This window comes from Erithacus rubecula, assembly GCF_903797595.1.
Source record: "Erithacus rubecula genome assembly, chromosome: 10".
NCBI classification, from domain to species: Eukaryota; Metazoa; Chordata; class Aves; order Passeriformes; family Muscicapidae; genus Erithacus; species Erithacus rubecula.
In genome coordinates, this window is record NC_136662.1 from 18,521,714 (window position 1) to 18,545,407 (window position 23,694).

Here is a 23,694-nt window from a genome sequence, read left to right on the forward strand (position 1 = left end):
GCTCTCTGCACACTTAAATGGGATTCAGTTTCAGAATTCAGCTTGATGGAGCAACTACAGACATATCCAAGCTCAAAAGCAGAGTGAAGAAAATCTAAACATTCAATGACAAGTGTTTAGCTATTCCTCTTTCTCTGTCCCAAAAAACCTCAGTTCAAAATACAGCCACCTTTCCCCTCTTTTTAATAAATTCCTCATATGTCAGTTACTATGGTGACAGCATAACTCTCTAATACTGAGCATCTGAAATAGGTATTTCTGTTCTATAAGAGTAAGGAAAAAATGTCATACCATAGCATAAATTCCTGCCTCAGTCTCCAGAAACTCCTCTGTTTAAGTGCTTCAACTTTTAGCTACAGGTCAGTTTTACAGCACGGGTGCTCACACTTAAACTAGATGTCTGCTTAGCAGAGACCTTTCAGAAAAAGTGTTGTCAGCCACACAGGCCCAACAGTTACACACTCAACCACAGCATACAGCAGTTTGAACACTATGGCAAAGACAGTACAGCAGTTACTAAACAATGTTTGCTGCTAGCCAGCATGTGGTATTATCATCTCAAAAATGAAGGAAGTAATTAGAGAAGAAACAGCCATGTAGCTGGGGAAGCCACCCATCAAGGCACTGGAGAATGAAGTATGTGGAAGAAAGATTTAGACCAAGATAGACAACAAGAGATTGCACAGCTGCAATCATTGCAATATTTCTAGATTTTGACAGACTTCTGATAGTCAAAAAACAGGCTCATAGCCTGAATTACAGTATTCTTGAGAAATCAGGTAGTAGAAATCCACACACAAGCTTTATCCCTGCTCTCCAGCTGTTAACCACCCTGTGATACAGGCTCCTGCTCCAAGCAGTAGCAGCTGAACAAGAGAATGCAATTACCTCCCAGGCCCTACACTGAAAAAACCCCAACAGCTTAAATCAAACTGCCTCCTGTGGCAATTTAAGTATACATTCTGGATTTTGGCCTGAAGCAGCTGTGGGTATTCATGTATTTCACTCTGACTTGTAAATTCCTGAGCAGAAGCCATCAAACTGCCACAACAATTTCAGCTGTGAGCAGCCTTCCAGAGACAAATGCTGAATAAGACAGCAAAAATCTCATGATACATGTAAGTGTGCACAGTATCATCAGAACCTCTCATTACAGGAGGCAGCAAAGGCTTTAGCACTGAAGATGAAGACAGAGGAATTGCATTAGGGGAAGGGACAGAGTTACCAAAACCTTACAGAGGATATTCTCCTCATTACACTGGTGAAAAAGAGGCTAGAGACAGTGAGAAATAGATGCAGAAAGAAAAACACATGGTCTGATGATATAACACTCTTCAGGGGTCAGGAGAAAAAGAATTAAATAGAAAAGAGAAAGCAGAAAAGGTGCACATCTTTCAAAGAATTAACATTAAGGAAGGCTAAGGATGAAAGCTGTAAGTCCAAGTACTGCTTGATAAAGTTCAAAAACTAAAGATATTCCAGTAAAAATAGAACCAGGATGTAAGAGACTATCATACTACGTGAACCAAAATGCTGAAAAAGAACAAAGTTGGTCAACTGGAGATGTTGATGGAAGAAATGGCTCAAGAAACTCTGATCTGCAGATTAACAGAGAGAGAAGAAAACAACTCTGATAATACTGTTCAAGGCAGAAGATTCAAGGCAGATGGTTGCAAAGGTCTGAGCATGTCATGAACAAGCCTGGGAAGGTTATCACTAACACCAACACGTATCAGAGTGAAGGAGACAGGAAGACTGAAGCAGGCAGACTGAAGATAAGCTGAACAGATGTATTTCTAAGGGCAAAAAAAAAAGGCTTTGCAAGCAAAGCCACAAAGTCCATACAACTACTCTTCCTCTATCACCTTACGGGTTTTGCTGAAGACCTGGCTTGAATGTTACAATGCCTTCAGTTCTTCATTTGGCAAAACACATGTGCCAAACCCCATAATCCAACACATCTTCAAGTCCCGAAGGCTCTGGGTACCAATTAGCATCCTATCAGTGCCAGAATAATTTTGTTAAATTTTTTTGTGTCTCAAACATAGAATGGAATGCAACTCACCACCTATCAATGCTAATATAAATGAGATCTGAAAAGCCATTTCTCACACCTTCCACTTCTAGTGAGAAGCTACACACTTACAAAGTCCTCCTCCTCAAACTGCAAATGCTCTTTATCTTCCTTTTTCTCTTCCCTGGATTCAACAGGCAGCTTTTCTTGAAAGGCGGAACTTTTCCGAGAATGGAAGTTGCCATTCCAGTGGCGATGAACTCCAGTTCCTCCTCCTCCACGCTGGTTCACACCATCATGGCCCCGTGAGGGACCATGCCAGCCAGGCTGACTGCCAGAAAGCCCAACATGAGCTCCTTTAGAAACACCAGAATCTACAGAATCATGGCGGAGAAGGGACGGCTGATGCCAGCAGTCTAAATAAAAGGAGATACGCAAATGAAAAAAATCAACACAGTATGCAGAATACTGGAAATATCAGGCTGTTTTTCTTGTTGTTCAGCCAGTAGTCATGAAGTAACTGCTGATCTGAACTTACTAAGTACTGTGTGATTATATGAGAAAACAAATCAAGCTACACAATGCGCACACAGCTACTATGAAAACCTCTTAAGGCCTAAGCACATTCATTGCACAGGAAAAGAGAGTAGTCCAACTTCCTCATTGGATGTTTTGAAATGGTAACAGTTTGGGAAAATTTTTCTAATCTGCTGAATTCTTCATTCTGGAGAATATTTCCAAATTTTGCTCTCAGGCTGCATTCTTATCCTTCTTACTCACCTCCTGCAGTTCGGAGGGGCCCATTATTGAAAAATCCATCGGAAGAGTTGTGTCTCCTGCGGCTCACGCCAAAGCGGCCCTCTCCCCGTGGAAGATGCTCTCCATGTTTCTCAAAGGTGGCTGCAGGGGACTGAAGAAAGTAAAAAGTCATGTAATAAAGCACTCATCTGGACTCTCCAGAAGCCTGTCAGACCAGCAGTGACATTTGCCTAATTGAAAAAACCACCCACACCCACGTTCCTGTATAAGTTTTCAATACAGCATCAGTAACTGCATTGATTAGCCAGCAACGTCAACAAGCCTGGATCTGATCAGAGTGGCTCACAAATCCACCTGTCTCCCACAGAATCACAGAGAACCCAATACACTGGTCAGAGCTGTGAAAGGAGCTGGTTTGTATTACTGTTACCTTGGTTGACTGTGGTGTTGAGAAGTTAAGCCAGGCAGGAACAAAGTCATGCTGCGCCATTTAGGTCCAGTGTCTCCCTTCAATAAAATGAGGCATCAAACCTCATGGCCAGGCTCTGTGAATGAAAAGAGCATTCCCTATCATCTTATCCGAACTGAAATATTAACACAATTCATCTCTCAAAGTTTGGCCTATACAAATAGGAAGGGGAAAGTATTGAAGTTTTTTGTATTATACTTGAGCATTTTTCTTTCTCTGACTTAAACAGGTAAGAACTTCAACATTTCCAGTTACTTCCTGTTTACAATTAACACACTCATGATGTTGACAACAACATGCCAGCTTTTGCACTCCTATGTTCTTTCCAACATATCACAGCAATTTCTACTGCCCAAAATTATAAACATTTCACTATTGCTCTGTATAAATGAATTCCACCCTTTTTTGTGGAAGGTTCTCCAATTTACCATATTGCTTTATTTTTCAACTTGAATTTATCCAGAAACAAGTCAACACTCTACAACACTCTACAAGCAAAGTAATAAATACATATGATCACTTACCCTGAGTTTGGCCTCTGCAGTCCAATGTCCTCAGTTTGTGTGCTTCAGTGAGCTCCGGGTTCCTTCCTTCTCCAGAATTCTGGAAGGCCAGCCTTGAGGCAATAGTGCGTCTCGAAGCAGAGCACGAGAGGCCGCACTTCGTGCCAACTGTGCCCTTCACCCCCTCAGCTGCTCATTTTACCCTCTCTTTGCACTCTCACTACAAAAAAAAGATACCTAAGAAGGTAATTTATATTTAAAAAGGCCACGCCCACGTTCACCTCATTAAATTTCCTCTGGTTGTGGTAGTACAGAAATCAGCCTTTACATTACAAAAAGGTTTGTCAAGTCTGCATGACAACATTCAGAGCAACATCATGGTTAATACTGAACAGATACACTCAAGGCTGCTGGACAGTTCATGATCTGCAGCAGATCAACCTAAACACTCTGGAAAAACGATGTTACATAAAAATGTTTGCCCTAAATGCTGAGATCTAAACAAGAAGCATCTGCCGAAGTGCTCTTAAAATATAAATTTCATTTTTATCACATACATCTGCTAAAAAAAGGTAAAATATTTTAAAAAATGAATGTTAGGATATACTCTAGTCTCCACGTAACTTGGCTAATGCTCCACAGAGCTAAGCAGTACTTGATATAAAGCTCAGAAGCAGGCACAAATGTTCTCCCTGTTTTTCACCATTTACATGCTGAAACATAGGTCACATGAACAAAAAAAGCCAGGTCCAAAAATAATCTCTTCTACTCTATTTTTTGTAGACTGGGTGCTGCTTTTAAAGGGACACAAATAATCCACAAGAGCTTCTTGTTCTACAGTGAAGAGTTCACTTCTGGGTCATAGTCCTCTTCCATCAAAGAGGTGAGACAGGAACTGTCGTCACTGTAAAAAACCAAACACAACTCCATCAATACAAGTGGCATAAACACGACAAAGTATGACTAAAGAGAAGAACAGAAAGGGAAATTGAGCAACTGTAGTGCAAATGCCAAACGCTATTTCATCTCCAATCAAAACAAAACCTGAAATAATCTAATTTAAAGAGTCCCTGAAAAGGGCGTTTTTACTTTTTTAAATGACCACTTCCCACATTTAGTCCACATAAGGGTGACAAAAACAATCAGAAAAAAGGGAAGATTGGAGAAACTGCATGCAGCTGATGAAAGCAATTCCCCACTTCACAGCAATTTTAAAACTTGCTTCTAAAATAATGAGACTCTGGGCTGCAGGTAGGTCTGGCCATTCCAAATGCCTCATCTCTACATGCCCACATCACTCCTCATCAGTTCCAGTACAGCCAGACTCCTCTCTCAAGAGGATGATGACACTAATACAAATGGTATTCCATTAACTTCTCCATAGAAAATGCCACCATCAGCACCAAAACCTGAGTTATTCTGCTATGACCTTTTTTCTTGAACCATCCTACCTAACCAGAAGCAAATGGATAGTTTAGTGATAATGAAACAGGGAAGTTTTATTACTGTTTTGATGCCATCAGCTATTTCACAGGATGCCCTTAAGTGTGCCTTATAATGCTTTTATATTTGACTTATCAGAGTTTGTTTTGTTTATCTGGATAGGGTTCCATTCTTTGATCCATTTTGTTTTTAATTGTGTATGGTATGTCATTCTTTACTTAAGCATGCGGATTTAAAAGAAAAAGTTTAAAAGGTGATTTTGATCAAGGCTCAAAAGAAACACACACTGGGAAAGAGTAAAACAATCACCACTTTATATCTTCTGGGTCACCCCTTTAATAAACCCCTTCATTTTTATGGTTTTTTTGTTTTTTGGTTTTTTTTTTTTTGGTTTTGTTTGGTTGTTTTTTTTTTCTTTCTGGAACTAGATGCTACTGCTGCATAAAGGAGTTTGGAAAGATGGAAACACTTCTGCACCTAAGATCTGAGCCACAATCACATTTCTGCAGACAAAGTAAGAACAAGCAGCCTCACAATGCACATAAACTACCAGCCAAGATGAGGAAAAACCAGAGTGGTCATGGCTGCACACAGTATTGACCTGGGAACTTTCAGAGCACCCTACCCTGAGGTACAATCTACTGAGCAACACACATTGCAAACAACTCAAGTTTTAATCTATAAAAATGTGTTTTTATATTAAAAGGTAATTTTCCAGTGTGCATAATGGACATAATGGAACATCTGCTGCAGACAGAACAGACTTCCCATCCTGCTGAACTCTGTACAGGTACAGAACTCCTTCAGATGTGACCTTCTAAGTTTACTAGCAAACGTTTGAGCAGTAAGATAAAAAAGGGACAAAGTCAAGGCAGTTGACTATATTTAAACAAGATTCATTACCTTCTGAATAAATATGCTTTTCAGAATGAACTGTATAGCAATTAAGCTATGTCAAGCTATTGATAGAAGTTAAAAAATTTAAGAAGTTGATTGAATGATCCTTGAGAATGGCTCACAAAAATGTGAAAAATGGACCTAAAGAAAGCCCTGAGAGAACTGTTATCTGGATTTAAGGTAATGAAATACATGAACACCACAGAATTGCAGTTTTGAAGTAAGAACAAGGTCTGAGTACAAAAAAAAAAAAAAAAAAACCAAAAAAAAACCACCACTGAAGCACAATACCCAGGTTTCATTTACCAAAATGGCTCCCAGTACCTTTGGAAAAAACAAGGTAAAAGTATATCAACAGTTTGTGTTGCTGAGAGTCTTCCCTTTATATTTCAACCCAATCAAAGCAAAGCTGAAACATTTGTAAAACTCTAACCACCAACTTATAGATGATCTTGCAGAGATTTGAGTCTCCTAAGCTGCTATTCTGATATCACTGTTAGCATGAGTGACATGAGCAATTCCTTAAATGGTGCCTAACATGCATGTAGACAGTCTAGGAGTATGCTTAGACCTTACTCCAAAATTCAGAAAGGACACAGACAACTCTTCAGTGATCGCCCTCCTGGGCACATCTCAGCACAAAAAGGAGAACAGATGCCACATTTCAATACAATACTTTTTGCTAAAGCAAAAACCTTGTTAGATGAAGTGCTGTTAATTATAGTAGCACTGAAACCCTTCAGTCTCCAGAATTAGCCCACGTGCCCCCTGTCCAACAGCTCATCTGCAACCTACCTGACACCACTTCCATAACCTACCACTCAACTGACAACATCATCATAAAATCCTAACAGGAAAGACCCAAAGCCCCTCCATTACCCTCTCTGACAGCAATCTGTAATAAATTCTTGAGAAAAACAGTGCAAGACCAAGAACAAATAGCATCAGGACTCCCAGGATACTTTCTCAGACTTTTAAGCCTGAGTCTGTATTAAAATTTAATACCCGTCAGAGTTCTATGCAAATCTGTTCAGTTGCTTTGTTTACAGACACATTTATACATTTCTGCCTCCCAAATGAGAGAGGGCACAGTTTACTTGTGCTTTATGTAGAAGTCAACTTGCAGCCATTAAAAAATACCAGCCTCAATTCAACTGGATATTTTCTTGTGCTACCAAAGTGCCCAACCATATTCTATTCAATTTTTGATGATACTCATGCACTCATCAAGTCATGCCTCTTCCAAACTAAGAGCAACCATGAAAGCTTTCTGAATACCTCTAATCATCCTTATTAGCCTTTATTCTTTAGGTACAACATCACCAAAATGGCATCAAATGTTCAAGATTTGGGAGCATGGCCTGTTTATGCAGTGCCAAATTCCTAATATCTAACTGCATTCCTAATATCTAACTTAGTTATTTTTCCCCTATTACTACACAGAACTGAAATGACCTTTGACAACTACTCAGTTCTTCTAATATTGCATTTACAGTTCAATCGAACTGATTTCTGCTTCACTATGGAAAACACAAGGACAAAGATCATCACTAGCCACTCCCAATTCCAGAAAAAAAGCAAACAAAAGTGCTTGTCAATGCAAATCTAATTATTGCTTTCCTTTTAAATGAATTAAAATGCAAGTTATTTCAGGTAATACAAATCAGAAAACGAGAAAATAATAGTAATATCACTAAATGAAATGTTCTCTACAGGCATACCTCTTTACAGAACAATGAAATCTGCTTTAATGAGCTTTGGTGTAGGGGAAAAAAAGGTTGTCTCTCAACTATCCCAAAATACTATTTCACCCATCAAAATGAATAAGTCTGTGGCAAGTAATCTAAGTACAAAAAAGAATTAAACTTCGTATTAGCACCTGGGTTCCACTTATTTTTAAAGATTAATTAGATCTGTTAACAATTTATATTATCGTGTAACATTAAACATATCTTAACTGTTACTGCATAGCAACCTACTTTCTTAAGTTTTTGTTGTTCCAAAAGTACCTTTTCCCTTGTTAAGTGCTTAAGTTTCACAACTAAATATCATTCACTGTATCATTTTACATGCAAGTTGAAGTGGTATTTATCACTGAGTCAAACAAAACTGTCAGGTGTTCTTTTATATACCAGATTTTATTTGTCTAAACAAATATTAAAAACTGGCATGAAAACAGAAGAAACATACAGGCCCATTCAATTTAAAGATCACAGACTACAGTAAGAAACATCTGCAGTCAGAGACAAACCCCCATTCTGCAATAGCCCTTCCCTGAAGTTCTTGCTGCAGCTGAATGGAGTTGCCTGGTTGTTTGCAGCCTTCTGCTTACTTTCATTTCTACTCCTAACACAGACTTGATCAGACTTAACTTCTAAACCAGGATTTCTAAAGCTTTGACTCTCAAGCTGAGCTTTACAGATATACCCATCAGTGGGAACCAAGGAGGTGTTCAGTGTGTAAAGAGCTACACTGACCAGAACACGAGCCTAGAGAGGCAAGCTAAATATAATCAGAACCACTGAGCTATGACATTTTTCACTGGAAACAGATCAAGATATTTCAGAACTCCTAACAAACACAACAGATAAGCCTTAGCAGCCATGCATTTTCCCTATTATTTCCTCTTCCATCTCCTGCCTTGCCTACAAGGCTTTTTTTGTAAAAAGCAACAGGAAGCAGTCTCCCCTGAGTTCCAGATTGCCTGCTGTGCCATGACGTGCTGTTCCAGCACCTCTGGGAATACCTGGAACTAGGGCTTCCAACCTTTGTCCACATTACGTACTGCAGTCACATTTCTGAAATGGACACATTTTACTGGGTGCTTTTTCTGCTTCACTGTACCCTGCAAACGTCCCCAGGTCCCTTCAGCACTGCTGTCTACCAAGATTCCTATTAACAGCCTCTAATTCAGTTTCTCCTTTCCTGCAACAGCAAATCACAAAGATGTGGAGCCTCTAGCATAAAACTGGCATAAAAGTAAACTTTTACCCTTCATTACACATTTATCAATCCAGTTAATAGCAGCTGTAAAAGGTCATAAGGACAACACCTATCCCTGCCACAATTTCAGTTCACTGCATTTCTATCTATTACTCTAAATAAAACATGTTTACTTTAAAGAAGTAAAGATTTGTTTTTCTAACCAGCCAAGCCAATGGGGATTTCAGTAATATTCCTAAAGATCAGATGTTAGCTGGGTTGCAAAAGCATTCAGAAGCATTAGTGAACAATTTAATGGACGCAGAAAGCAGAACAGAATTTACTTCCCTCATCAGTTTTCTTTCTGTGAAGCTCTTTTAAAGTTATTTAATCAAACAGATATGCTCAAACATTCAAAACAGATCACTTCCCACTTTGCTACTTTTTAGAGTAGTGTCACTGAATGGTGTAAGTTACTTTATTGAAAAGGAGTTAATGCAATATACATTCACTAAAATACCTCTTTCTAATAACCTCCAACTGACCCAATACATTTACAGAAATAGGGAGCCACAGCCTGGGGTCCAACTGAGGAAAAGCCAAAAGCATGCTACTGATTTCCTTAAGGATATCAAAAAGCCTCACATGGAATGTCACTATTCTGTTTTCCAGAAAACAAACAAACAAACAAGAGCATGGCTTGGTCTTACTGCCCTTAACATTTTATTAAGATAATCATATTTGGGCACACAGACTTAAAGAGCATCTAGTTACAGCCTCCCTGCCACAGGAAGAGATACCTTCTACTTGACCAGGTTGCTCACTTGCAGTGATGGGGCATCCACAACTTGTCTGGGCAATCTGTGCTAGTGAATCCCATAATTACAAATCCTGCTTCAATCCAGCATGCATTATGAGGCCTCACTGTAAAAGACACAAGTGCAGCATAACTCCCTCAACAGTTGTCATAACAACTGGTGAACCACATCTTCACAAGTTGAGATCATTCATTTCCAGATGCTCATAAAGTATCTACAAAACAAACTTACTTTCCCTTTGCTTTCACTTCCATTAAAACAATTGTCTAGACACACCTTCACCCTGTCTGCACAACTGAAAACCAGCTCCCTTTGGAGAGGACAAACGCAGACGTTCCGGAATGGCACGTACAACTGGTAGAGCTCACACACCTGAGGTATCAGGAACCAGAAGAACTGTATCCCAGATATGCCATCTCTACTCATTTTTTCCCATTAAATCCCACAGCCAGCCCTCCAAATGTAAAGGAAAGCCCTATTGATTAAAAATACTGCAAAAAACATTGTCTAAATGGTATCTGGCTGCTGAAAAAAAAAAATCTAGTATCTAAAAATGCAGAGCATCACTCATAGCAGGTTTTCTTGAATTACAGAAATATGAGCCCATTTTAGAACACTAAACGATGGATTAAAATGTTAATCATGTACTAAACTAAAATCTTCCCAGATACAGATATTAAATGTTTTAGTGAAAAGCAGCTATTACTGAGAGATAACACCTTGTTTTTCAAGCTAAAAGCAAATGAATATATCTTGCAGAGTCATCAAAACTGTTCTGTATTCTAGACAGAACACTGCTATATAAATCTGTATTTCAAGATGAAAGCATGCCAGAAGCCTGGCCATACAAAAGTTCTTGCAGAGTAACAGGCTAGGGGTGGGGGAAAATCATAGCCATGGTTACATACCTGGCCATTTATGCAAATCAGATGACAAACTTAAATTAACTGAAAATAAGTTAAGAAAGGTCCATGCAAACATATATGTCCTAACCCCTTTTCTCTACTGACAGTCCTTCCACTGATATCTCACACAGCTCTGCTTCACAAACAACCTGTCCTTCCACATGCTTACTTTCCACTTCTCCAAGGTCATGTTGACCCAGTCTTACCTCCTTCAAAACTTCTGGACAAACAAATACCCCCACAAAACCACATACTGAGCAAAGCCTTAGCAGTCTGGTCCCATGAATACATACTGAGATCTACAGGACAGGGGGTAAGGAGATGATTTTTTTCCTTTGTGACAGCAATTAAACATACTAGGGCATACAAGAGTAACAACCAAGTAACAAAGAAAAGTGACTTCTAGGACTGTGGGAAAGATTCTTCATCGAACAAGAAAACACCCCTGACAAAAATACCACCTTTAGAAATGCTATTGATTGAATACCTGCCCTTCAAGCTTCTGTTGATCCAAGTTTCTGCAAGCAAGGTTACCACAAAGCCAGAAGGTTACAAAAGCCAGAAAACTTGTCTTTGGAAGCAAGTACTTAACTGAAAAGCCCCAAGCACGTTTTGGAAAAGGCAGCATCTGTGGAACCTGTACAGAAGCCTGTGTAAGATGATAAGTCTCTGGACTTCAGCCAGCAAGTGTGATACATCAAAAATGAACCCTTCCACAGGGTTTTTGTAGGTTTACTCCCCAAAGCAGCAAGAATACCAAGATAAAGCCATTTAAAATATGTAAAACTAAAAGGCTCAACTTCTCATAAGCATAAATTAGGAGAGCACAGACTTTCCAGATATTATGCCTACCACCAATTACTCCTGGGTATTTCATACTGTGCAGTCACTGGCAATGCTGTCATCCCTTATGCCTCCTGTGCCTGTTAAGATTCCACTTCTTCCAATGCCCCTTTAACTGTCTTTAGTACTGTTTATGTTAGAGAATCATGGTATTTACTTGAAATATTAAAACCTGTTTACTGCTCTACCCTGCTGCAGGGAGTAGGGTTTCAGGGATTGTACATCTCTCTTAAACAAGTTCATCTATTGACACTACAGATACAAACCAAAGAAATGCATTTTAAATAGTATTAGGCTTTAAATGTGAACAATGCTCTGAACTTTCAAACAGCTTTAGCATTATATTAAATAAGGTATTTTAAATCTGGAGAAGGTATTTTGCTATTTTAATCAAATCCAAAGGTCTTTAGCTCTTTAAGGAACAAAATCAAACATCTGTTTTGTACTGCACTTTGATCTACAGACCTTTTACAAGTAAGTCAAGATAAGGCTCTGTTCTGCCCAGCTTACACAGCACAGCACCTTGTCATGGATGCCTTCAAGGTACCACTCTCATCCCCAAACCTGACAGAACGAGTGAAAGGGCAGTGAAGAGCCCATCTGTGCAGTCTGCCCAAAGCCTTAAGGAACAAAGTCACTTCTACTGCACAGTAGCACACACCAGGATAATGTTCTCCATCATCAGGAAAGAATTGCAAATATGTAATTACTGCCTTATTCCCACTTTATGCTACATACCTCCTGCCTACCTGTCTTCCAGAAACGTGAATAGAGCCTAAGCAAAAGTTAAGTAAGTAGTTCTCCAGTACCTTAAAAAACCAAAAGGGATGGGTATTTCCCACGAAGGGTATTTTATAAACCAGTATTTTGCAAGGGTTATTATTGCTACTATAGCACATTTACATTTAAATATATTCTGCTTGGAGTGGAGAAAAACACATTTCCTTTGGAAAACAGCCTCAAATGCAACCAGACTATTTATGAAATATTTGTGTCAAGGCAAGAGAGACTACAAATCAAGTAGAGGGAAGTACAGATCTGCATTCCAGATGAATGATAAGCAAGTAGAAGGCATGTCATTTGCAAAGAGGAAGGAGAATTGTAAGTCAACAAAACAGAGGACATTGAGAAATAAGAGACCATTCTCCTGACCAGTACTGGAGTAATTCTTCCCCTTGATACCATTGCCTAGGTCCTACAAGACCAGTACTACAAACTGGGAAGGGAGGTGCATTCCAGTTATAGGTACTTCCCCTAAAGACAACCTGCCAAGACTGAGGGACAGCTCATACCTCTGCCTCGCCCTGTATCTGGATTATTTCCAAATCCTTTTACATCAAGACCAGGACAATATGATCAAACTCCACATTTACTTGTCTGTAACTAGGACATGACAAAGACATGTTCACTCAGCAGTTTTCAGCATATGTACAACAGCTGCAGTTTGTCAAGTTTACATTGTCTGTAATGGTTTTCATTTCATTAGTTTAACATTTTCAACACTTTCTGATTGAGAAAGTATTAAAAGATATCAATGCAGAAAAGTCACTGAACACAATTCAATTTAAAACAACTCTTATACATATAAAATAAATTGCAAAAATAATATATATTCCAGTAATTTGATCTTGGTTTATACAAAAAAAAAAAAAAAAAAAAAAAAAAAAGTGATCTCTAGTCCTGTGATCTAATGATTTGCTGCAGGTGGGACATATATCCTCTTTGCATGTTCACAGTGTTTTCCTGGAGTTCTCTCTATGATCTAGTCCATGAAACTGACTTAAAATTAAGCAAGGAGTTATGGACAAAATGTTATGCAGCTGGTTTGGGCTTTGTCTTTAGACTTTGAGGAGAATTATTGTGCTGTTCTTCTCCAGATAATCTGTGCAGGCCAAGATTAAACACTGTCTTCTATCCTTCTATCCTAGTGTCCTACAATAAAATATGGAGTACAAGCAAAACATCTGTGTGAGGAAAAAAAAATCTTCATACATTGCACAGTTAAGCACCTTTTCCAGAAATTTAAAAGAATTTAACTTTACCCTCTTCCATTACATGTCTTTAAAAGTCAACTAAGCAATGCTCCCTCCTTCACCAATTTGTACAGTGATCTTCAGCTTGAAGAGGTCCAAAATTTAATCCTAAAATGTCACACAAAGTATCAGAAAAATGAGTTTGTTATCAGCAGACTGGAATTCATTATGCAACTATACATACGTCCACTGGAGTATTTTTTGGGAAGCTGTAAATGAAACCAGATTAGCACACCAGCATTCTCCAGTGTATCTCTACAATCTGCTTTGGTTTTGTGTATGGCTTGAAAGCCTGTCCCTGCACCTAATGCCTCACCTGAACCTATTCTGCTGCAATTTCAACTCATAACTACTTGTGTTATTGATGATAGATGTGGAGACCTGACTAAACTCTCCTTGCAGGTACCTTTTAAGAAATATTTTCCTTAGACTAACACTTCAGTATTCCCTGACTGAAAGGTAACTTTAGCAGGTGCTGTTTTTTTTTCCTGGGGAAGTCCCACAGACCACCCTTGTATCCCAATATTCTGGGATCAAATATAGCCATGCTTTAAAAAAAAAAAAAAAAGCCAAAACCAACCAAAAAACTCACCCTCAACCAGTCAAATTTTACTGACAAAGTAAAAAGTTCAAAGCATCAATGATGAAAAAACTGATGTGACCCACCTACCAAGTGTGACAGCTCGCAGGCAGTGACAGGATGTCACAGCTGCCTCCCAGTTATACCTGCAGGTAACTTTCTAAAGCTGTTATATATCACCTGCTTATGTCTGATGAAACATGATGCATAAAACATTGTAGAGCTAACCAATCCATTTTTCCCAATCCTTGATTATGGTTTCTATCTTTCACAGACTGTTATTTTCTTTACAGATCTTGTTACACAGCTGTAACTTTCCCAAGTATCACATTACCCCAAACTGAATCAGATAGTTCCTGCTGAAGACCTACCACTCCTCAGCAGAATGGAGAAACTGCTTCATTGCCTTATTTAAAATGCTTCTATATGTTCCAGTATGACAAGTGAATTTTCATGACAGTGATGCTGCTGACTCATGATAATTTAGGAACCATTACAACCCCCAGGATACTCCCCCACAGAACTGCTCCCCTGCCAGCTGCTACTTGTCTGTGTAGGCAATATACCAAAACACAGTAATTTGAACCCATCTACACCAAAATGGCTGAATCCAAAGCTATTGTTTTCAGACCATTTATTGAATTTGTCAGGATCACATTATTTGTGTGTTCAGTAAGAACATGACTGCAATATAGGGAAGTGAAACCACCAAAAAGTACACGAAATAGGACAGACTCCCTGATGTGAACACTCTTCCTTTGGACATACCCAAATCTTGCCTTTTTTCTAGATGTTAGGAAGGAAAATGCTCCTCAACTCTTCAGCATTCTAGAACTTTTCCCACCCCCACCGGCTCTCAGCTCTCTAAATACTAGAGGATACATTCCAGAAGGCCCAGTCAACCTGAAGCCACTGAAGTTATCATTAACTCATTTCTCTACTTTTAACTGGAGTTCAAAGTAGAGAAAAGACAGTTTTCCCAAAGTAACAGTCAAAATCATAACACATTCAGTATTTTCAGGATGAGAGATCCTTGCTGAGTTTTCTTTAAGATTAACATCAAAGGCCTTTTCAGATCATTTCACGTGAGTCCTGATTAATCCCTTGATGATGGATGACACATTGTAACACAATGGCAAAACACTCCTCTCTGCTGAAAGCCTGGAGACCTGTTGTAATCTTAACCATACACCCTCACCAGCAACTTTGTGAATACCAGTAATTTCTGTGCCCAGAATATTACCATATACTTCCCTGGCAGAGTCAGTCCTTTATTTACAAGTTAATTGTTCATCACAAACTGAAGATCAAAAAATTCCAAGAGAGTGTCACTCATTGCCACATACTCTCTATGTTGCAACTATGCTATGGGGAGGGGGGTCACACAGATATCCAGAACCTAGAAGAGACACCAAATATAAAACTAGAACTAAAATTTCTAATTTCTTCTTGTATTGAAAAGAGGGGATTCTTAAAACCAGGGACATTTAGACAACATTATACACATACTTTCTTATCAAGAGCCACTAACATCACACCACAGAGCTGTGATCCTCCTCCCTGTGTGGAGGATAAAACTATGCAAAACACTGAACTGGAAATGATCACAAGATTCAAGGAGAAAACAAATCAACACTGGCATTTTTTCTAGAATGTCTGTAAGTCCTAGACTTCATTTGCTCCCGGTGAACTCCCTAATGTACAACAGTCCCTGAGGCACAAGGTCACATGCTGCAAAATATTTCTTTCTGAGCATCATTTATTGCAGAAAACCTCAGTTATGTTTGGCTGCACTGGTTCAAAGCATTTTTGTTAAGCCAGACCTTGGAAGTGCAACTATTTCAGATTAGTCATATTATAGAACTGCATACACTAACACTTTGCAAAACTGTTTGCTGTTTAATTATAGAAAGGTCTGAGTAGCATAAAATGTGAAAATTCTTCTCCTGACTTTTGAAGAGCAGCAAGAGAATGAGTTGCACACTTTAATCAAGAATTTCCAGTTTGGAGTGATACAGTCTGATCACTAATATGTATGATCAATTAAGCCAAAATGCTTCCCTGCCTGCTTATTTTCATGCTCACAGCCCTGTGACCTAGAACTTTTAGGTCTGCACAATGTTTACACATACATGTATAGGGCAGTGGACACTTAGCCACTGTCACTCTCCACCTAAATCCACTCCCAAAACCATAAATTTATCTTTTGACCATACAGTAACTCATTAAAGTTTGGCATATTTTCATAGGAACATATAAAGTTATAGCACACAAGTTAAACAACATCCTGGGTTTCATGAAGTATTCTGAGCAGGACCACGTTTTTGCCAACTTCACTGCTTTTCATCAAATCTGACCAGTAAAGAGAACATGGACTTCAATTTCTCTTGCTGAAACAAAAGCCACACATGATTTAGCTGGCATCCTGGTCACCATGTAAGTGACAGTAAAATGTCTACTTACATTGCTGAGTTTGCAGAACCAAAACTAAACCACTCCTGCCTCTACAAATAAATTAACATAAGACTTAAAAATTCCAGACAAACTTCCTGGTACACACACTATCTTATCAACTGCAAAATCCAGTAAGTATGACTTGCCCCTGGATAAGCTAGAGCAACAGTCACCCCCTGGTTTCTTCGGACCTGTAAGGAAAAGCTGAACATGCAAGCACAGCCAACACTCCACAGGAGAGAGGTACTTTCAAGCTTCAGCTCTGCTGAACAGAGTCAGCCCTTTTCCAAATCTCTTCGTACAGACAAACAAACAAAGCACACCCTGGAGTACACTTCACAGCTAAGTCAATTCAGCAGTTACACAACTAACTTCAAACAACTTGTAATGCTGGGGGAAAAAAAAAAAAAAGGTAACTTTAACTCCTGAGCCAATAGTTTTTCTTCACTTTGTAAAGGCAAGAATTACATTATCTGACACCCCACACTCCTGAAGAAATTCACAGATCTAACCACAGCACTTTTCTGTATTAAAATAAGGATCCCACAACTCCTGAAATACTGTTTCCATTTAATGAAAATACTAATAAATACTATTTTTCCTGTAGTGACTTAATTTCCTAATTTAAAACAGGAATGTCAAGATTCAGTAATGCCATGCAGCAGTCACATATGTGAGACAAGGTGACCATACCCTGTAAATATTCTCAAAGTAAAGATTTTTCCCTAACATTCGGAAAGTATGCACTTCCATATGATTTGTTGTATTTCACATCTGCCTTCTGCTCCTCATATTTCTGAGACACTCCAGAAAAAACAGGATTTGTGGTTTTTTTTGAAATGCCATCTGTTCCCTGCATATTTTCACTTTAGGTCCTCATATGATATCTGCAATGGGAACTTCAGTGTCATATAGGATTAAGGCCATAAACCAGATGAATATAAAATGCAGAGGGCTGCTGCACTTCCCTACAAATAGCTGAAAAAAAACCCCAGAAGCATAAGGAAGTATCACCTGAAGCCTTTCTATTCTAAATACAAAACTTTTACTAAATTCTTCTTAAAGGGACTTTCCTCCAGAAATGATGTCAGCGAGTGCAAAAGTAAAATCTGCTCCTCTTAAATCTGGGAATTTTATTTGTTCCTACCACTGCTCTACACCTGTTTCCTTCCTGAGTCAGAAAGTGCAAGTTTGAAATACCGGTCTCCAAATGGATAAGCACGGGGAACCTTTCACTGAAATACCAGCCATATTCATTCATGAAGTAACATTTGCATAAGCTTTTTTCATAACCACCTAACATTTTTATAGAAGCAATGTCAACTCTACAGTAAACTCAGCTTTGATGGCGCTCCAATTATCTCAGCTGTTATCTCCATTCCCCCTCTTTGCTATTTCCACACTTTGCTCAGGCACTTGCAACGCTTCAGAGTATTATCAACATTACTAACACTTGTGTCACTCACAGCTCGGGGGCGGGGAAAGGCAGGCTGACCTACCTGGTCATGTTAACATAAAAAGATCTTTAAGCAACACTCTCAAACCATTCCACCATTACTTGTAAGAATTTAAATAGTTACTGTTCCTCTAAAGCTGTTTAAAAACTTGTAACTTGTGCAGACACCCACTGACTGCACTAAAATCGTTCCAAAACAGCTCGCTACTAAACTGAACTGAATTTAAACTCTTAAACGGATATTTGAAACGCTAGGCGCGTTCTGATCAAGTCCAGTCCCAGCCCTTTCACTTAAGCCACACAAGACCTTAGGCCAAGGGGGCATAAAACATACCGGACACACGGAAATAACTTTCACGGCGGAAAGAGCCGCCCCACGTTCGGGCCGGGCGCTGTTTCCCTACGAGCAGACACCGAGCAGCAGCTGACAAGTTTCCCAGCGCCGCTGGCAGCGGGCAGAGCGAGCCGAGCCCCGGCTGCCCGCAGCACACGTGTCACTGCCGGGCGCCGACCGCCCCTTCCCGCCGGGGGCAGCCGGGAAGCGCGGCCCGGGAGGAGCCCAAGGGAAACGGCCGGGCCGCCCGCTTTCGCTTCCAGCCTACAGCGAGATCGCCCCTGCCCGACCCCCGGGACTCACCCGCCGCCCCGGCCCGCCCCTCCCGCCCCGCTCACGGACGGCCCCGTGACAGGAGCTCAGCTCCAGCAGTGTCAGCGCTACGAACTTCCCGGCTGAACAGGAAACAATAAACCGCAGAACCCCGCTCCCCGCCGCCCACCCCGACCCGGCCCTGCCCGCGGGGACCTCGCGCTGCCCCCCCATGGAGCCGCCGCGGCCGCGGGACCGAGTGCCGGGGGGGGGGGGGGGGAGGGGGGCCCGGCCTGGCGGGAGGCCGCTCCCGGGCCGCAGCGAGCCCGCGGTGCCGCGGGGAGCGGCGGGGCGGGCCTGGGGGCGGCAGGGGCCGGGTGAAGGCGCGGGGGGCGCGGGGGGGCGCGGCGGGGGCGGCGCGGGGGCCGCACTCACCGGGCGGGCCCTGGCGCGGCTCCGGCGGCCCCACAACCATAACAAAGCTCTGCCCAAAATGGCCGCCCAGCCCTGCCCGGCCGGGGGCCGGAGGGGGCGGGGCCCGCGCGCGCGCGGGGCGGGGCCGAGCACGCGGAAGGGACACGCCTCCCGGAGCCCCTTCCCTGCCCCCGCCCCGGCCCCCGCGCCTCCCGCCCAGCCAATCAGAGGCGGTGGCTCGCACCGCCCCCGTCACCGCCTGGCGGAAGCAGCCGCAGACTACGCGTCCCAGTAGATTACCCGCCATCTGCGCCGTGCAGATAGGCGGGAGGCTCGCCGCAGGGCATGTTGGGATTTGTAGTACGCCTGTGAAAGGCTTTCTCGATGCGGTGATGCCGGAAGACGGAAAGCAGGAACGGCCGCACCGTTCCCTAGGAGAGGTGCTGTCACACGGGCAGGAGAGGAATGTGTCGCTCCTGTGCCAGACCCACCACGGCCCTCGGGTTGAGAGTGACCGGTGCTGCTGCCCCCAGTACCGTCTCGGTGGGCCCTTCCCTGTCTCGGCGGAACACGATGGGCCGCGCCGATTCCCGCCCGGACCGATAGCGCTAAGCACCGGGCGCCGTCGGAGCGCTTATGGTGGCACCGGAAGCCGCCACAGCGAGCAGGTCTGAGGCACCCGGTGAGTTTTGCCCGGTCCCCGGGGCAGAGCGGCCCCTCCTCCCGCTGGAATACATATATATTCTCCGCTCCCTTCGCCCTCCGTCAGGGAAATTTGGCTGCGCGGAGCTGCCTTTCTCTCCCGGCGCAGCAGGACCGGGAACTGCGGAGTCAAATCCAGGCCCAGCTGCCCACCTTTCCCCGGTGAGTGTCGTAGCCCGGTAGGGAGTTACCTGCACCTTGGATGGGATGGGTTTTCCACACCGTTTTTATTAAAAACGCATACGAGGAATTGCTCATTTATAAGCTTTGTGCAGCCATTTGTCCCTTAAGAGGAGATGGTACATGAACGGGAAGCCGTCACCTGTTCCCTGATACTCAGTTCTTCAACTAGAAATTGTTCTTGCAACAGTTAATACAGCTTTAGAATTTCGGTTCATAAAGCTGCTTGAAACTAAGTATTCTACATTGGTCAAGTACTGATCGAATATATATGGAATATATATATGTATATCTCTTTATATAAACCTGTAAGACTCCTATATTTGATAAATGTAGATTGTGACTGAATTTTTAGCATCCGACCAACTCAGTGATTTATCAGTTTCAGACCTTCTCCTCATTTTTTCTATTTTAGGGCATTGACAAAACAATTATGTTTCCTCTCATACAACGGTTCTGCCTCAACACACCTTTCAAAGTAAGTTACTAGTGGCTTTTTCTGCTGATTTTATTTAATAGTAAAATAGAAAACTATAGGACTGCAGCTTTGAAAAAAAAAAGGTGGCTTTCAAGTTGGAGCTTATCACTCAGCTTTTCTGGAATAATTCATCGTTTCTACAGCACTTTTAGGCAAAGTTATTTCTTTTATAAAGTCAAATTTTATTGTCTCGAAATCTTTTTTCCCTACCATTGCTTGATGGAGTAGTGAGGGGACAGTAGCTGATTTTGTGGGTGACCTTATCCTGCTTCTCTATGAAACTGTTTTATATGTTACTCTGAAAAGGACTGATATATCTGAAAAGTGCCTAGAGAATGCATGTGTGTGGGGAGGGATAGTGGGTAAACTCTGGAGAGCCCAGTTACTCTTCACCAGCTGCATTGGGTCCCTGCATTAGTTCACTTCAAACCACTTGAAATTCAAAAGCAAGGACAGATGTATTGTCACCTGACCTGGAAAAGCACTTGTTAGGTACCTGCAGATCTGTAAGCCTACGCTGTGCAGTGTTCAGAACAAGTTTTGTGCTTGCAGCTGCAGAAGTTAACTGGTCCCAGTCTGCTGCTCTGTGGGAAGAATAAGGCATCTTGGTCATCCTTGGCCCTCCGGCTGCAGAGAGATGCACGTCCTCTCTCAACATCTCAGAGCCTCAAACCAGCATCAGTTTACACAACCAAGCTCCAGGCTTTTCACACCTCTCCTCCCGTCTTCAAGAAGAAAACCCCTGCAGAATCTGAGGCAGAATCAGAAAAAAGCCTGGAATCACTGAAGGATTGTCCCAAGCCAGTCCTTTACTTAAGCCTTGGGGGGCTGATTCCATTTGTGGCCGTGCCACTGGCCATGGCTGTGCAGGGCACCTACTGCCCTCAGCTGGCCTTTGCTCAGGTTTCCTATGGTGCTGTAACAGCATCATTCCTGGGGGGAATGAGGTGGGGGTTTGCTCTCCCAGAAAACAGCCCAGCCAAGCCAGACTGGCTGAACATGGCTAATGGCACAGTTCCTGCTCTGCTTGCCTGCCAAGCCTTGCTTTTCAAAGATGTCACTGAGGGAGCAGTAATGCTCATGCTGGCCTTAGGGATAGCACTGCATTATGACATTTCCCTCCTTCCAACTTACCCCAGGTGGTTTAAAGTGCTGAGGGTATTGGGAACAGCAGTGATGATATTATCCCTGCTGGCCACTGTAGCACTGAAAGCTTTCTTAGAAGGGGAGCAAAGTGATGACAGAAAAATATGACAGAACACAAATAAATAAATCAATAAGGAAAAGCTATTATCTGCCAATAAGGTACTTGTATGAAGTTCCAGGAGAAGTAAAGACTGGTTTGTGCTTAGAAGTCATATGATGGCAGGGATCAAGATGCTTATTCTTGAAGCAAAGTGATTTTCCAACTGATTTTGAAGCTAGTTCAGGAGGAGAGGATTGTAAATAGCAATTACTTCCCAGGCAAGCTTGAATCTGTCTTTTTCTGTAGAACGAAGAATCACTCCTGAACGAGATGTTGCTGCTTTAGGAATTTAGAATGCAGATTCAAAATTATATGGGTATGAATTGCTCTGTGCTGAACTGTGAAAGCATCTGTTTTGACTATAATGTGTGATCATGTTACTGTTGTTTTCCCCACTCAGAACAAGGTAAAAACAGTTCTACTTTGGTGTTGAAAGGAGTAGCAGAGAATTAAGCAAAAGCACATTCTACTCAGTTGCTGCATTGTGGAACACGACTCTGATTTCACTCCTATTTTCAGAGAAGGTGCTGAAAATCACAGAGTGGTTTGGGTTTGAAGGGGCCTTGAAGATCATCTCATTCCAATCTCCTGCTGTATACAGGGACACCTTCCACTAGATCAGGTTGCTCAAAGCCCCATCCAGCCTGGACACTTCCAGGGATGTTGTGTGAGGAAATTCTCAGTGCAGTGTCCAGTAAGGAAGGACAGGTGAGGTTTGTTTACAGTGACAAGCTGAGGTCAGCACTCACCTGAAATGTGTCATTCAGTTGTTGTGCTGGAGTGGAGAAAAGCTGAAGGGGGAACTTTGTATTGCTGACAAGGTGCCCCAGGAGATGGAAGGTCAAATTCCTGCTCAGGCTTACTGAAGTTAAAAAGCCTATTTAGGCCACCTGTTCCTAGGTTTTGTTTGGATTTAGGGCTGCCTGGCAAAGGAAGCTGCATATGACACAGCCATAAAGATCTGCTATACTCCTAAATTGAAGGACTGTTAACATATGCTATGACACAAGAACTCAAGTGCTGGCACTAAGGGATCAGATAATGGGACTGAAAGAAGCTTCTGTATTCCCTCTCCCTAGAATCCATATATTTGGACAGGTACCAATGGACTTGTAGCCTGCAAACCCTCTGTGATGGGTTACTGAAACCACTGCAGAAGCATATGCTCTCTGTACTTAATTCTTCCTAGCATACCATTTAGTGGAACAGTGGAAGATACAACCTAAGTCACATGGATTTTCTTTTTTGTGTCAGCTACCTAGAAACCTATGAAAGGGGATGTGGGCACATTTCTTGCAAGCTTTTTATCAGAAGTATATTAAGTATAATATAAGATGCAGGAAGAATGATATTTACACATGGTCTTAGGAACAGATAATCCTCATAATTCTGTTAAAGCACTATTCTTCATTAATGTTCTACACCAAATAAAGCACATATTGTCCCTTAAAATTTGTTACCTGTTCATTCTGCAAAGAACAGATGTTTAAGAAACCTGCCAATCCTGGAGATGGAACCATCTTGTATGATGTTATGAACCAGCAGCTCTGTACATCAGTCTCTTCCTTTTGCAATCTGTTAACATTTGTATGTTAACCAACATATGAAGCAATCATGGGTATCAATTGCTCTATGCTGAACTATGGAAGTACCCTATTAAACAATATATTTCAGAGCTTTCTGAACATAAAGGAAATAAAATTGAGTTTGTGAATGAAAAAGGTTTTTCTGTTTCTTCTTACTTAGACATGGCATCTTTTAAGATGGGTCCAGAGAAGAGTCCTGTCTTTTCTTGATTGGGTAAGAGGTGCTGAGGATCAGAGACCATAATCAATCAGCTTTGAAATTTGAATGAAACTTGACAGAATCAGTTACAAAACCTGATGAAGTAACTTCAGACAACTGCAGACTCCCTCAAGTTCCATTAAACCAAGTAGTTTACAGGTAGGGATGAGAAGTAAAGCTGTAGTTCCCAAACTAATAAAATACAGC

The 23,694-nt window shown here is 41.5% G+C and overlaps 2 protein-coding genes across 5 annotated transcripts in view; one reads left to right on the top strand and one right to left on the bottom strand.

The window, feature by feature from the left end:
* GPBP1L1 (GC-rich promoter binding protein 1 like 1) overlaps positions 1-19,255 on the bottom strand; it is a 31,684-nt gene extending 12,429 nt beyond the window's left edge. The window contains exons 1-5 of one of the 4 annotated variants that reach the window (XM_079314421.1): positions 19,118-19,255; positions 3,767-4,649; positions 3,204-3,318; positions 2,795-2,924; positions 2,147-2,430 (exon numbers count right to left, since the gene is read on the bottom strand). In XM_079314421.1, coding sequence (XP_079170547.1) covers positions 2,147-2,430; positions 2,795-2,924; positions 3,204-3,263 — 474 coding nt within the window. In that variant the 5' untranslated portion in view covers positions 3,264-3,318; positions 3,767-4,649; positions 19,118-19,255. Of the gene's footprint in view, positions 1-2,146; positions 2,431-2,794; positions 2,925-3,203; positions 3,319-3,766; positions 4,650-10,733; positions 10,861-11,217; positions 11,239-18,430; positions 18,728-19,117 lie in introns of those variants that run through there. The other 3 variants (XM_079314422.1, XM_079314423.1, XM_079314424.1) reach the window with 3 other exon arrangements.
* A 112-nt stretch (positions 19,256-19,367) lies between these two features.
* TMEM69 (transmembrane protein 69) lies at positions 19,368-23,422 on the top strand. Its single transcript, XM_079314425.1, has 3 exons — positions 19,368-19,960; positions 20,394-20,456; positions 21,009-23,422. Exons 1-3 carry the CDS (start codon positions 19,733-19,735, stop codon positions 21,708-21,710), a joined length of 993 nt encoding a protein of 330 aa, XP_079170551.1. The 5' UTR covers positions 19,368-19,732; the 3' UTR covers positions 21,711-23,422.
* The last annotated feature ends 272 nt before the right edge of the window (positions 23,423-23,694 follow it).

What these genes read in the sequence shown, in the direction of transcription:
- TMEM69 (XM_079314425.1), top strand. Translation starts at nt 19,733, where the DNA reads ATGGTGGCACCGGAAGCCGCCACAGCGAGCAGGTCTGAGGCACCCGGT. An exon ending in CAGCTGCCCACCTTTCCCCG is followed by an intron (nt 19,961 to 20,393) that starts GTGAGTGTCGTA and finishes TTTCTATTTTAG; the next exon opens with GGCATTGACAAAACAATTAT. An exon ending in GCCTCAACACACCTTTCAAA is followed by an intron (nt 20,457 to 21,008) that starts GTAAGTTACTAG and finishes TTGTGCTTGCAG; the next exon opens with CTGCAGAAGTTAACTGGTCC.